Source organism: Lutra lutra, chromosome 17, assembly GCF_902655055.1.
Source record: "Lutra lutra chromosome 17, mLutLut1.2, whole genome shotgun sequence".
NCBI lineage: Eukaryota > Metazoa > Chordata > Mammalia > Carnivora > Mustelidae > Lutra > Lutra lutra.
In genome coordinates, this window is record NC_062294.1 from 44,449,305 (window position 1) to 44,464,676 (window position 15,372).

The 15,372-nt window shown below is 40.7% G+C and overlaps 1 protein-coding gene across 19 annotated transcripts in view; it reads left to right on the plus strand.

Moving 5' to 3' along the window:
• Nucleotides 1–1,070: 1,070 nt before the first annotated feature.
• The window catches only part of ZFP30 (ZFP30 zinc finger protein), a 56,161-nt gene continuing 41,859 nt past the window's right edge, over nt 1,071–15,372 (plus strand). Inside the window, exons 1-6 of one of the 19 annotated variants that reach the window (XM_047709469.1) lie at nt 1,071–1,904; nt 2,049–2,120; nt 6,873–6,933; nt 8,731–8,815; nt 11,163–11,289; nt 12,253–12,351. In XM_047709469.1, the coding sequence (XP_047565425.1) occupies nt 8,807–8,815; nt 11,163–11,289; nt 12,253–12,351 (235 nt within the window). In that variant the 5' untranslated portion in view covers nt 1,071–1,904; nt 2,049–2,120; nt 6,873–6,933; nt 8,731–8,806. Of the gene's footprint in view, nt 1,905–2,048; nt 2,121–4,507; nt 4,519–6,436; nt 6,489–6,539; nt 6,605–6,624; nt 6,934–8,320; nt 8,477–8,730; nt 8,816–11,144; nt 11,290–12,252; nt 12,352–15,372 lie in introns of those variants that run through there. The other 18 variants (XM_047709467.1, XM_047709463.1, XM_047709473.1 and 15 more) reach the window with 18 other exon arrangements.

The following is a 15,372-nucleotide window of genomic DNA, read 5'->3' on the forward strand; positions in this document are numbered from 1 at the left end:
CCTTTGGTGCCATCTATGGGCTAAGAGTCTAGAGTCGTTTCCAATAAGGGAGAATGTATACCCTGCGTTTAGGCAGAAGTGGGGGGAGGGAAGAGAGCGCTTTTCCTGACTTTCATGCTTATAAATTGCCTCCAATTCAAAATAATTCTTATGTCAAAAAGGTATATATGGAGGTGACATTCTCTGGTTTCCTTCCTTCACAGAACAGCCACTTTCAATGATACATACACTTTGAGGCACTTCACAATTATAAAAGAAACAGGCCCCCAAATGGAATCACTTACCCACAGAGAGCAAGCCAAGATTAACAATTTTAAATAATTAGCAATTGCAGTTTTAACTACTCCCAGATATGTGACCTTTGAACAGTCCATTTGAAACTTCCTGATTAGCACTAGAAAGGTAATCTGAAAAATAAGACTCCTGTCTCTTCCCTTCCCTCAAAAAGATGACGTGGCGTGAAACAACCCTTTCTTTTATTCTGCTAATAATTTCCTTGCCCCACCATCCTGCCTCTAAAATTTTCCATTCTGTAAAACTCCTGGGAATATCTATTTATTAGTAGGGATACTGCCCAACTCACGAATAGTTCAAAAAAGCCAATTCGATCTTCTGATTCACTCCATGGACTTTCACTTTTATTATTTTTTTTTAATGCCACAAACCACAGAGACTTCAGACAAACCTGGCATCACAGTTAGGAATAATCACGCACAGTGTTCTCTGTGGCGCCTTTCCAGTCAGTCCTTCCCGGTGCATCGAAAGACTGGCACATATGCGAGGAAAACAGCTCCAAGCAGGAAAAACAAACCCAGTCTTCGATCACACACTCAGGCACTCGAGACTCCACGCCAGTACCCCCAAAACAACACATGAACCATAAGCAGAGCACTGGTTATCACTCAGGGTCATCCCTTCAAGCCTAAATAAAGATCTGGATAGGCCCCAAGCCAGGCGCAGGTTCCAATGGTTGTTGCTCCAAGAGTCTCCCCAACCTCAGTAAAGCTCAGGGTTCGCCCCGCCCCCAACCTACTCCTGCGCCTGCGTACTCTGGACAGAAACGACAACTCCCCGAAGCCTCAGCGCTCGGTGCTCGAGGGCGGTGTTCGCGGCACAAACGGGGGACCGAGCCAAGAGCCCAGAGTGGAAAGCTAGAATACACAGTGATTTTGGACTACATTTCCAAAAAGGGAACAGGCTCGGATTATCCTCGGTAGCACCGGTCACTCACAGGGTCACCTTTGCAGGCTTCAGAAACCCTGGCCCTGCTGGAACTCTACTTCTCCACTTGGAAAGCTGACGGCCTTGCCCCATTCTTCCCGACCAGGCCTTCCTGAAGAACCAAGACACTTGTCCCCGCCCCCTGCGCGCGTGCGCACTCGTGCCGCGATAGGCGATCTGGAAGCTTGGTGATTTGAAGGCTGGGTGGTCGTCAGAGCCGGTCGTGGCAGGAGCGCGCGGAGCCAGGGTTTGCTGTGGCCGCTGCTTTTCGGAAAGAAACGAGTACGGGAAGGGCCAGATTCTGCGGACCGGATCGGGGGTGGGTCCTGGGGCCTCGGACTACTAGGCGATTCCTCCAGAGTGAGGAGACCCGGACCGGGTGGATTTAAACTCGTGCGGCAGTAACGGGGCCGAGCCCGGTTTGTGGGCGCGGCCTATTCTGCAATTCGAGACCCTGCGGTCCTACGCTCCTCGGTCTTCTCAACCACCTAGGCCCGGCGGTAGAGGGCAATCGGAGGTGGAGCCCCAGAATAAAGGTCCCCTGAAAACGCTGGAGCTAGATTCAGGGCTGACCTCTGAGGTCCGGAGTATCTGCTGGACAGAAGACAACGCGGTGGGCCGTCCCACGGGGTGAGCAGTAGCGATGTCCGAACTACCGTGCAGAGCCGCGAACCTGGACACGGGTGACCGCAAACCTTTCCACATTTGCCTCTCGTTTACGTTTGTGCATAGCTCTGGTGGTTAGGGAGGGTCGCAGGGCACGGAGGGTGGTTTCTAACCGATCAAGAAAAGCTTGGGGTGTTAATGAACACTGTCTGCTTCCCCAGCCCTGCCAGTCTCCGGAGAAGGCCTTTGAAGTGAAAGAAATCGCCTCGGCGCCTCGGCAAGCCAGGTTCTGTGTGAGTTTGTGCTGCTTCTTTGTTTCCGTGAAATGCATTTGATTTTCAGAACACTGGGGTTCTTGATTTTCTTCCCTTGGAATGTGCTGCTTAAGAATGGTCTATTCATCGATTTGGGCTTTAAGATTTCCCTATGTAGTTGACGGCAGGGGACCCAATTAATAGGTAACGCTCTCTCATGTCCATTTAGTGCAATTCTGCTGTTAGTTAACCGTATGCTATATATTCAGTTGCTTTGTGACACTTTTTCTTAAGGATTCTGATTGTGGAAATACCGCTTTGGGAAGTCAATGTTCGTGCTTTGTTTTCGACTGTGGTTTCTTAAGGAGTAGTTTAGGGTTTGTTTAGATACCTTCAGTGATTCCAGATTAGGGATGGGGATTTTTTTCCAAGGGACTCCGTGATTGTAAATTTTTGCTACCAGGCAGATGTGGTTAGAGGTTTGGTTGCATGGGTTTGTTTTGCTTATTTTTCACAAATACAAAATGATATATATTTAAGGTGTACAACATGCTTCAGTATATGTATACATTGTGGAATGCAATGTTTACCACAGTCAGACTAATTAAGGTCCATCACCTCAGAGCTACTTTTGTGTGTGGTGAGAAAACTTAAGATCTACTCTCTTAGCAAATCTTAGGTGTCCATTTGCTGTCCATGCTGTCCTTTTGGTCTTCAGAACTTACTCATCTTATGACTGAAAGTTTGTAGCATGAATTTGTTTGGGCTGTGTTTTCAGTAGACTCAGGTATATAAGGTGTTTAAGAATTTTGAACCTAGGGGCGCCTGGGTGGCTCAGTGGGTTAAGCTTCTGCCTTCTGCTGGGATCATGGTCTCAGGGTTCTGGGATGGAGCCAGCAGGGAGCCTGCTTCCCCCTCTCCCTCTGCCTGCTTGTGATCTCTCTCTCTCTCTCTCTGTCGAATAAATAAATAAAATCTTAAAAAAATTTTTTTTGAACCTAGATTAAAGGAATTTGAATCCTGCTTGCTACTTAAATCTGAGTTTAAGCAATATTTTTAGTCCCAGTTTCTTCATCTGTAAATCCAGAATTACAATAATATATACCTCACATGGTGGTTTTAAAGAGTGCCTAAATTAATATCTCTTAATGCTCTTAGAGGAGTACCAGGCACATTAGAAGGCACAATATTAGCTGTTGGTTTTAAATGATGATTCTTAGTCATTCCATATCAGCTTTCTGTATTCTCAAGAGTAATGAAAATGTGGGGCGCCTGGGTGGCTCATTGGGTTAAAGCCTCTGCCTTCCACTCGGGTTATGATCCCAGGGTCCTGGGATCTAGCCCCACATACCCACATAGGGCTCCCTGCTCTGCGGGGAGCCTGCCACCCCCCACCCCCACCTCGCCTCTCTCTCTGCCTGCCTCTCTTGCCTACTTGTGATCTCTGTCTGTCAAATAAATAAAATCTTAGAAAAAAAAAAGTAACGAAAATGTGAGATTAATTAGGATGGATGCTTGCAGGCAGGAAAATGAATCAGACACTGGAATGGACCAACACAGGGATTCTTTTTCTAAAAAAAGATTTTATTTATTAGAGAGAGAAAGAATGTGCAGGAGTGGTGGTGGGGTGGTGCAGAGGGAGAAGCTCCAGTGAACTTGGAGCCATGGGGAGAGTTGGGCCAAGGGGGAAGCTCCATCCCAGGACCCTGAGACCATGACCTGAGCTGAAATCAGACACTTAATCCACTAAGCCACACAGGTGCCCTGAAAAAGAGAGATTCTTAATGTGAAGTCTTTGGACTCTGTTTATAGGTTTTCAGGATGACAAAAATCTAAGATTATGTATAGGATTGTTGTATATATTTGTCAGCAGGTAATTTGGTGGGGGGGAAGTCTATCATTTCATGATATCATCAAAGTTATATAAGACCCAACAAGATTGATTCTTACTACTGTAGAATAAAAATCTGGGATAACTAGGAATGGCTTTTGGGATAACCTTTTATAAAAGTAGTATCCAGCAATATGGAAATGATTAAGTAACTCACACTCCATCCCTGTGGTAGAATGTTATGCAATACTAAAAATTACATTTATTAGTAATTTAATCATCAGGAAAATATATATGTATATAATATAATATTGAAAAGTATCTTTATGAGTAAAAATCTTTGAGAAATTGTTAAGTTATATATGCATCTTAAACACAATTTATAAGCTACATTGCAGGGATTTATTTATTTATTTGTTTGTTTTTAAGATTTTACTTATTTATTTGACAAACAGAGATCACAAGTAGGCAGAGAGGCAGGCAGAGAGAGGGGGTGGGGGAAGCAGGCTCCCTGCTGAGCAGAGAGCCAGATGCAGGGCTGGATCCCAGGACCCTGAGATCATGACCCAAGCTGAAGGCGGAGGCTTAACCCACTGAGCCACCCAGGTGCCCACATTGCAGGGATTTAATAACTGGTGTATTCATTGGAGCCTGGGAGGGTTAAGCTCAAGTTATTGAGCAGCTGCTGTGAAATAAGCATTTGTTTTTCTCTCTCATAATCACTTTGGAAAAGCATTGCGATCCTTCACAGAAGGATCTCAGGTATTGATGAGAGACAGTATTCAAGAATTGGTAGGAATTTAAAAGAAAGAATTGGTAGGAATTATTCTTTCAGTCACATTGATTTCCTTGTTGTTACTATTTATGTAGGCCTATTTAATGACAGTTTCTTAATGACTATAAGAAATAAAAAATGACTGTGAGAAATAAAAAACTCTTTTTAATGGGAACGGCTTTTAAAAAAAAAAATTATTTTTTTATTTGACAGATCACAAGTAGGCGGAGAGGCAGGCAGAGAGAGATCGGGAAGTAGACTCCCCGCTGAGCAGAGAGCCCAATGCAGGGCTCCATCCCAGGACTGTGAGATCATGACCTGAGCCGAAGGCAGAGGCCCAAACCACTGAGCCACCCAGGCGCCCCCTGGGGAATGGCTTTTTTTTTTTTTTTTAAAGATTTTATTTATTTGACAGACAGAGATCACAGGTAGGCTGAGAGGCAGGCAGAGAGAGAGAGGTGGAAGCAGGCTCCCTCCCCGCTGAGCAGAGAGCCCGATTCGGGGCTTCATCCCAGGACCCTGGGATCATGACCTGAGCTGAAGGCAGAGGCTTTAACCCACTGAGCCACCCAGGCGCCCTGGGGAATGGCTTTTTAAAACAATATTTCTAGTGGAGTTAATGTGGGCCTATAAAATAATAAGTAACCAAGGGACCTAAAAGAGAAGAAATTAAAATTATCCATGGTCTCAACATCCAGAAATAATCACTTAATATTTATAGCATGTTTTCTCAAAATATTTCTACAAGCATGTGTTTTTGTGTATGGTTTTATTTCCAAATAATGGGATAACCCTAATAGAAAATTTAAAAGAAATCAAAATTTAAAAGAAATCAAACTAGTTATTAGTTTGAGAGACATTCAGTACCCTCATGGATTTTTTTTTTTAAAGATTTTATTTATTTATTTGACAGAGAGAGATCACAAGTAGACAGAGAGGCAGGCAGAGAGAGAGAGAGAGAGAGAGAGGGAAGCAGGCTCCCCGCTGAGCAGAGAGCCCGATGCGGGCCTCGATCCCAGGACCCTGAGATCATGACCTGAGCCGAAGGCAGCGGCTTAACCCACTGAGCCACCCAGGCGCCCCCCTCATGGATTTTATAATGGGTATATGGAGAAAGGTAAAATCCCAGCATCCCCCTTCTTATTTGAGAAATCTTCCAAGTAATTATAATTCTTGTGATAGAAATAGCATTTAAATTGAGAGACTTATTATAAGTGTCAGAATGGAAATAGGGAAATTTTTCCCCGTCTACTGAGGTCTGTTTCACATTAATGATTTAAAATAATCATATTATGTATTGTTTTATAAACTGATTTTTTTTCTTTCAGTGTATCTTTTTCTTTTTTTTTTTTTTAAGATTTTATTTATTTATTTGACAGAGAGAGATCACAAGTAGATGGAGAGGCAGGCAGAGAGAGAGAGAGAGGGAAGCAGGCTCCCCGCTGAGCAGAGAGCCCGATGCGGGACTCGATCCCAGGACCCTGAGATCATGACCTGACCCGAAGGCAGCGGCTTAACCCACTGAGCCACCCAGGCGCCCCTATTTCAGTGTATCTTGAATACTTTCTATTCCTTAACAGTTTTCTAGAACTTAGTATTTAACGATAACTTTAGTATTCTGTTTTATGGATGTTTTATAAATCACATAAGAAGTAAGCTGTTGGGCAGTAATGTTCAAACTGCCTGAGCAATTACTTCAACAGGCTTTCTGTGTGCTATTACTTACTCAGCTTTTCACTTCATGGTTAGGCAGGATCTCAGAGAGAGGAACACTACGGAATACGGCATTGCCTTTTACCAGGTGGGTTATAGGTGACACTCTGAAGTGTTTGGCTGAATTTCTGAAGGATTCTCACAACATGAAATAGACCAGTCTGCTTTGTTATGACAAAAACTTCATTCGTCCTCCTGATTTGGGTGAGAGTTTGAGAAATGAATGAATTTCCTAGAAAATTAAGCTTACAAAAAACAAAATTATTTTAATTTCAGCAAAGAATGACTAAAACTAAAAGTTCAGAAGTAAAAATAGTAGCATGTTAAATGTATGGAGTTAAATACCAAAAGAAATAGCTGAGAGAGGTAGTTTTTAGATTTAGAAGCTAGGGAAAAGGATAGCAATGATGTAACTTTTGGGGCTTTTTGTAATATAATATCCCTTGCAGAACTATTTTAAATTTATGTCCAGGTATGTGATACAAACTGTTAGAGAACAAGATAAAGATCACCTGGGATATCATTAAGTAGAGGTAACACAATAAAATTTTAACTCCATTCCCAGATTGTTTTATGAACCTGTGTGTACATGTATGTGTATGTATGTAGTTTTTCTGTCAAATATACAATTACATTATAAAATTCTTTTCTTTTTTTTTTTTTTTAAGATTTTGTTCATTTATTTGACAGAGATCACAAGTAGGCAGAGAGGCAGGCAGAGAGAGAAGGGAAAGCAGGCTCCCCACCGAGCAGAGCCAGATATGGGGCTCGATCCCAGGACCCTGGGATCATGACCTGAGCCGAAGTCAGAGGCTTTAACCCACTGAGCCACCCAGGCGCCCCCCAAATTCTTCCTTTTTTTTTTTTAAAGATTTTATTTATTTACTTAACAGATAGAGATCACCAGTAGGCAGAGAGGCAGAGAGAGAGGAGGAAGCAGGCTCCCCCCTGAGCAGAGAGCCTGATGCGGGGCTCGATCCCAGGACCCTGGGATCATGACCTGTCCTGAAGTCAGGGGCTTAACCCATTGAGCCACCCAGGTACTCCACTAGTGAGTTTTAACTAATAAGTTATTTCTACTTTCTAGAGAATTAGTCATGCTTAGGTTTCACAAATTCACTTTTCCCAGCTTGGGTACCAAGAGGAGAGATGGGTTGATAAATGAGATTCTACAGACAGTATTGGTGATTCTGAACAGGCAAATGGTGACTGGTGGGCTCTGAGGGTCTGGGAATGGTAGTTCACCCTTCCCCCAGGGAGGGATTCCAGTGTGCAAGTATAGTTTTGTCATGATAAATCCTGCTAGCGTGGACTATATGCAAGTAGTCCTCAAATTGTGTCAATAGGACCAGCAACATCAGTATCACTTGGGAACTTTTTAGAACTGCAAATTCTCAAGCCCAACCCTACACCTCTACTAAATGCCAAACTCTAAGAGTGAGGCCCTGCAAACTGTGTTTTAATAAGCCCTCCAGGTGATTCTGATGTACACAAAGTTTAATTATCAAACTTTGTTGCCCATTATGATGACCTGTCAGAAATTTCATAAAATCTGAGGGGGATTTAAAAATCCTGATTCCCAGGTCACACTATACTAATGAAATAAAAATGTTTGGGAGATAGGAGCCAGGCATCAGTATATTTTAAAGATCTTCTGGCAGTTCCAGTGTCTAGCAAAGTTTGGGAAACTCTTGTCCAGAGTATTTATTTCTAAAGATTTTATTTATTTATTTGACAGACAGAGATCACAAGTAGGCAGAGAGGCAGGCAGAGGGGGTTGGGAAGCAGGCTCCCCGCTGAGCAGAGAGTCCGATGTCGGACTTGATCCCAGGACCCTGAGATCATGACCCAAGCCGAAGGCAGAGGCTCAACCCAAGCAGAGGCTCAACCCACTGAGCCACCCAGGCGCCCCCAGAGTATTTTCTGTTTCAACATTTAGGGAAGCCAACCACAAGATGTTTGGTTCAGAGGATGTAACAACCACTTCTCAGCTGGGAAGGTGGGAATGGAGGGAGATGGATCTGCTTAGGACAGGCCTGGGCAGCCTGTGCTCAGGTCCAGATCAGCCTCCCTAGGGTAGGGGACTAACTGGAAACCCTCTCTAAAGTGTCTGGACATGATCTTCCAGGGCAAGTCTCTGCTCTCTGTCCTTGTGCAACAGATTTTCCTGTGGTTTTGAGGAGGACATATATTTTTCTAAACTACCTCTTATCTCTCATTGTCTGTGTGTTGGAGTAGGGAGGAGTGTAGGAAGGGAGAAATAGTGTGACATTTTAAAATTGGAGAGTTCTGAGGCAATTGTATCTTATGGCTTCACCTTCTTCCCCCAGCTCCAGCTTCTGTGGACTCTGCTTCTCCAGTAAATGACCTTTGAGGAAAACTGACCAATTCTTGGAATCTAAAATCATGGCTCATGTAAGTTGGTGTTTCTGTTTGAAGCACTGTAATGTTTTCCAGGTTATGTGAAAATTCTCATTAGCTATCCAGAAAGTTCCTAACAGCCCTATCTAATAGCTTCTCCCCAGTCTTTCCCATTCTAGTAAGGGATGGAACCAGGCAGCCAGGCCCCTCCCATGTGCCTCACTCTTTTCCACCCATGTCCATGTATCTGTTGACCAAATTATTCAGTGTATTGACTGTGTTCAGTTTTTGTCTAGAGCAGAGATAAGATAGAAGTGAAGTCCCTAGAGGGAATTGTTTGATCTTAGACTCTTAGTAGTGGAGAACACTAGAGTAGCATTATCCAAAAGAATTATAATGTGAGTGACCTGTATAATTTAAAATTTTCTAGTGGGGCATTTTTTTTTTCCTTTTTTTTTTTTTTTTTTCTTTTTAGAGAGAGAGAGAGCGAGCACAGGCAGACAGAGTGGCAGGCAGAGGCAGAGGGAGAAGCAGGCTCCCCACAGAACAAGGAGCCCGATGTGGGACTCGATCCCAGGACGCTGGGATCATGACCTCAGCCGAAGGCAGCTGCTTAACCAACTGAGCCACCCAGGCGTCCCACTAGTGGGGCATTTTTAAAATGTAGAATTAGTACTTTCTTTTTTTTTTTTTTTTTTTTTTTTTAAAGATTTTATTTATTCATTTGACAGAGAGAGATCACAAGTAGGCAGAGAGGAAGAAGCAGGCTTCTGAGCAGAGAGCCCGATGCGGGGCTCGATCCCAGGACCCTGAGATCATGACCTGAGCCGAAGGCAGCGGCTTAACCCGCTGAGCCACCCAGGCGCCCCGAATTAGTACTTTCTTAAGAGCAGTAGGCAGCATGTCAGTCTCATAAAAAGTATAGAATAATATGCGAGGCACTTATATAATCTTGAACTTTTTTGAAGATACATTAAAAAATTTAAAAATAACACATGTAGTTAATTTTAATGTTTTATTTAACTCAGTATAGCCAAAATTTATATATATATGGCACCAAAATGTTACCATTTCAAAAGTGTAGTCAATATGGAAATTATTGAGATGTTTTATGTTTGTTTTTCTTTCTAAAGTTTTTTATATCTGGTATGTATTTTTGAATTACAGCATATCTAAATTTGGACTAGCCACAATTTAAGTGTTCGTTAATAACATGTATAAGCCAGCATATTGGACATTGTAGCTTCAGAGATTTTGTGTAACCTAAATTCTAAATATAACTTAATATCTTTAAAAGTATAGAAATACCTAAATATAATCATTCCTAAGTCTAACACAAATGGACTATTTTTTAGTAAATTAAAAACATTCAGTGTAAACCTGGCGATTCGCAGACCTGTACCCCTGGGGATAAAAATATATGTTTATAAAGCTGTAAAAAAAAAAAAAAAAAGAAAAAAGAAAGGATGAATACCCAAGTTTTGTAGCAACATGGACGGGACTGGAAGAGATTATGCTGAGTGAAATAAGTCAAGCAGAGAGAGTCAATTATCATATGGTTTCACTTATTTGTGGAGCATAACAAATAGCATGGAGGACAAGGGGAGATGGAGAGGAGAAGGGAGTTGAGGGCAATTGGAAGGGGAGGTGAACCATGAGAGACTATGGACTCTGAAAAACGATCTGAGAATTTTGAAGGGGTGGGGGGTGGGAGGTTGGGGGCACCAGGTGGGTATTGTAGAGGGCACGGATTGCATGGAGCACTGGGTGTGGTGCAAAAATAATGAATACTGTTATGCTGAAAAAATAAAAAAATTTAATAAAAAAAAACATTCAGTAAAGTATTTGTTATAACAAAGACAAATGCTAATGATATAGTGATGAAGTCAGGTCTGGAAGAAATTCTTTAATTTCACACAAACTCTACTTTTTAAAAATACAGATTTAATGGTTCATTTGGAGGAAAGGAAATCCATCTGTTTTTTTTCCCCCTAATCCTTTAAGGAAGAGAGGTTAGAATAAAGCATACATTTATTGAGAATTTTTTTAGGCCCACTTAGGCCCAATGCAAGCAGTGTTGTTATGAACACTATTTCAGTTACTTGTGAAATTCTGATCAACTATGTGAACATACCTAGAAATAAGTAAAATTAGGTACCCGATGGTATATAGGAAGTATTTTCTTTAGCAGTGGTTGGCAAACTACAGCTTGTGAGCCAGATTCGTTCCTTGGCCTGTTTTTTCCAGCCTTTGAGCTCATTATGTTTTCAAAGAATTGTTTTAAAAAAGAAGGGAAAGGGGAAGGATATGAAACAGACCATATGTGGCATGCAAAGCTTAAACATTGGCCCTTTAGAGAAATAAATAATTTTAGAAATAATACATGGGTTTGTCATTTCAGCATTTGGTGATGTTCAGAGATGTGGCCGTAGACTTTTCTCAGGAAGAGTGGGAATGCCTGAACTCATATCAGAGGAATTTGTACAGAGATGTGATACTAGAGAACTATAGCAACTTGGTATCAGTGGGTAAGCTTATCTGTGTCATATAATTTAGAAATTCACAGGACTGAATTTCTTCCTAGAAACTAGCTGAATATCTTCTTTGTAGTTAGGAATGGGCACCTGTTGTTGTTAAGCAATTAAATAGCACTTTAGCTTCCCCCATAATCCAGTGGCCTTTATGTCTTTCTGTGCCTTTTCTGTAATTACTCCTCTTTAGTGACAGCTAGATATAAATTCTCAGACCCTTCACAGCAAAACCATTGTCAAAGAAATCAGGTTTCTTATTGCTCTAGATGGCCTGTTATCTGTTATTGACTTGTAATGTGAGTGGGAAGACAAGAGGTTCTGGCTCCCCATATCTATTTAAAAAGCTTGTACAACATACATGTTGCTGGGTTCAGTCAACAGTTTGTTAAAACTCAAGTTGACACATTCAGTTTACCACAGCAGACATAACTACCTTTTAATTGATTTGTGATTAAAAGTTTAAAATATATGAATTTTTGCATTTAATATTAGATGTATATCCTGGTAAGAAACTAATTATTTTCCTCTTAGCAAAGTACCTAATAAAAGTATCTGATAAGTATGTACAGTCTTTACTATGTACTAAGCACTCATCCAGACACTTTACATTTATAAAATCAAACCTTACAACAGTCCAATGGGCAGACATAATACCTCCTTTTAACAACTTAGAAAACTGAGGCCATAGTGACCCAGGTGGCAGAGGCAGGATTTGAAGCCAGTGTTCTCAAATCATTACTTCCTAAAAAAACCCAAAAAATCATTACTTCCTCTCAAGAAAGAGACTCTGTATGAGTTTAAATTAAAGTAAGACAGTGTTCCTACTTCTCTGTTCTTATTGTTCTTTGTGGTCCTGAAGTAACACCAATACGAATGTTTTTCAGTCCCATTACTCTTTTTGTTCTGAAGGCTTGATCAAGTTAAGTCTCTCTTTATTATGTACCATTATGTTTTTTCAAGCAGGATGTTCCATTTCTAAACCAGATGTGATCACCCTACTAGAGCAAGGGAAAGAACCCTGGATGGTTGTGAGGGATGAGAGAAGAAGAAGGAGCCTAGGTGAGTAAATGCTAATCAGGCAGAGATTCGTGGTTCTGGCCTGGCACAGCCTGCTGGTTGGCAAGGAAACACACCCCATACACGTTGATAATGAAGAGAAGACCTGAAACTTGGGAAGAAAACTTAGATCTCCACATGAGCCCGCAAGGAAATTTCATCTATACTTCCACTTACTTGTTTCTTCACTCTCATATTTCCCTGTCATTTCAGTGGGGCGAAACTTCATAATGGCAACCATTTTACCTATATTTTGGATCAAATTCATTTTCGGTTCATCTTTTGTATATATATTTCTCCAGTGTTCTCTTTTCATGAAGTTTACATTGTAGTAGGGAAGTCATACAATCCATAGATAAACAAATGGATTACCAAATATCATGAAGTGATTAAGTTATGAAGAAATGTAAGTATTGTAGGAAAATGGAGAATTATGATGGCTGAAAGGGGTAGCTTTAGATAGGGTGGTCAGAGAAGAGGAACCAGTTATAAGAGGCTCCAGCTGGTCAAAGATGGAACCATTTGACTATCTATGCACATAACTGCAATGTAACGTAACACATAAAATATGCTTAATTCCACAAAATCTCAGTGATACTAATAGCAATTGTTCAGCATTGGAAACTACTAGAGATTTAACTAATTCAGGAAATGTAAAGGAAAAGAAGTATTTTCCTGTTCTTATAAGAAATGTACCAATAGTAGATAGGGGGATGTTTTTCTTAATAAATGAAAGATGACAGAATTAGAATGTTACCATTTTGGAACCCATAATGAACAGTTGGATTTGGGTATTAAACATCAATACTGATAACATCACAGAAATGGGGATAATCAGACCTATTTCTTCTAGTGAAAGGATACAGTATCACCTACGAAATAACTTTGCCAGTAAAATTGGTTCTACGTCTGATGAGTTTCTAAAGGTAACTACCAATTTATAGGAAGAAGATAGAGGAATGGGACACCTGGGTGGCTCAGTTGGTTAAGCGACTACCTTCGGCTCAGGTCATGATCCCAGAGTCCTAGGATTGAGTCCCACATCGGGCTCCCTGCTTGGCAGGGAGTCTGCTTTTCCGGCTGACCTCTCTCTTCTCATGCTGTCTCTCTCCCTCTCTCTCTCTCTCAAATAAATAATAAAACCTTAAAAAAAAAAAAAAAAAAGAGAGGAACATGTTCTACTGCACCTTGGCATTATAGTCAGTAAAATTAAGAAATAGGAAATCCTAAAGGGTCAAAAAATAGTTTCTTCAACATATAAATTATAAGGGAAATTGAAAGAAAGCAGGAAAACCTTTAGATTAAAAGACGTAAAAGATCTGTTGTACTCTATGGACTTTTTTGGGGGATCAATTTACTATTTTTGAATTATTTAAAATTTTATGTTTGAGATGATTGGAAGTGTGAACACTGATTTCTTATAATCTTAAAGAATTACTGTTCACTTTTTAAGGTTTGGATAATAGTATATGATTAGAGATAAATCCTTTAAGCAGAAAAAATTAGTATATGGGATTTGCTTCAAATAATGTGAGGAAAGTGGATTGGGGTGTGCATACAGGCCTGGATTGGGCACGGGTTGGTGGTGGTTGAGGTTGGGTCATAGATGCACAGATATTCATTATACTGTCCTACTTTTGTGTATGTTAGAGATACTCTGTAGTAAAGTTTTAAAGTTATTGGGAGATAAAATAATAAGAAAATGATGCTTCCTCCTCTCTCTCTGCCTGCTTCTCTGCCTACTTGTGATCTCTGTCTGTCCAATAAATAAATAAAATCTTTAAAAAAAAAAAAAAGGGGCGCCTGGGTGGCTCAGAAGGTTAAAGCCTCTGCCTTCAGCTCAGGTCATGATCCCAGGGTCCTGGGATCGAGCCCCGCATCGGGCTCTCTGCTCAGAAGGGAGCCTGCTTCCTCCTCTCTCTCTGCCTGCTTCTCTGCCTACTTGTGATCTCTGTCTGTCCAATAAATAAATAAAATCTTTAAAAAAAAAAAAAGAAAATGAGAGGTGAGAGAGCAGTGACTACAAGTATATGTAAGTCTTGGAGAAATTCTGCCATAAAAGCACACTCATGGGATATAGGAAATGTCTTTTAAGATGTGAGGTATTAGAACATATTTATATTTTGAAGGGAATGATTTCAAAGAGAAGAAAATTGATGGAGTAGAGAGAGAGGATAATTTTGTAAGGAATGGCCTTCAGTAGATAGGAAGGAGTAGGAGCCAATTTATGAAGAAAACCCATACATATGAAAAGAATATGGACACAGTTTGGTTGAATAATGTGAAGGGAAGAGTACATGTTTTTCTTTAAATTGCTTCTGATTTCTTGTTGAAATAGTAGGATTATTGGCAGAATATGAGGATTATTTAGTATTTTATTGGAATTCAGTATGGATTACTCAGTATTTGGTCAGCATTGATTCTGAGTAGTACAACTCCATGGTCATAGGGTTTTAATATTTACAGATTTCTTAATACATTAGCCCTGGTGTTAATATGACTAAAACTGCCTCTGTCATAAATACATATCCCATATCCTCTTGTATCAACAAAAGAAAAAAGGTGATTAAAGACATTATACCTTGGGAAACAAATTAATTTTATAACCAGGTAATATGCTCCTCATTTTCTTTTTCTTTAAAAGATTTTTTTTTTTTTTTTTAATTTGACAGACAGATCACAAGTAGGCAGAGAGGCAGGCAGAGAGAGAGGAGGAAGCAGGCTCCCTGCTGAGCACAGAGCCTGATGCGGGACTCGATCCCAGAACCCTGAGATCATGACCTGAGCCGAAGGCAGAGGCTTTAACCACTGAGCCACACAGGCGCCCCTCATTTCCTTTTTAATTAAAGCTGATACACTGCAAATGGAAATAACGTTTCTTCTTTTATATTGATCTAAGAGGGGCTAGTATTTTGCTTGCACATTGGCGTTGTTTACTAAAGTTCTTGATTCAGTAGAATGCAAACTAGTGTTTAGTTTATTACTTTTATTTTTTTTTTAAGATTTTATTTATTTACTTGACAG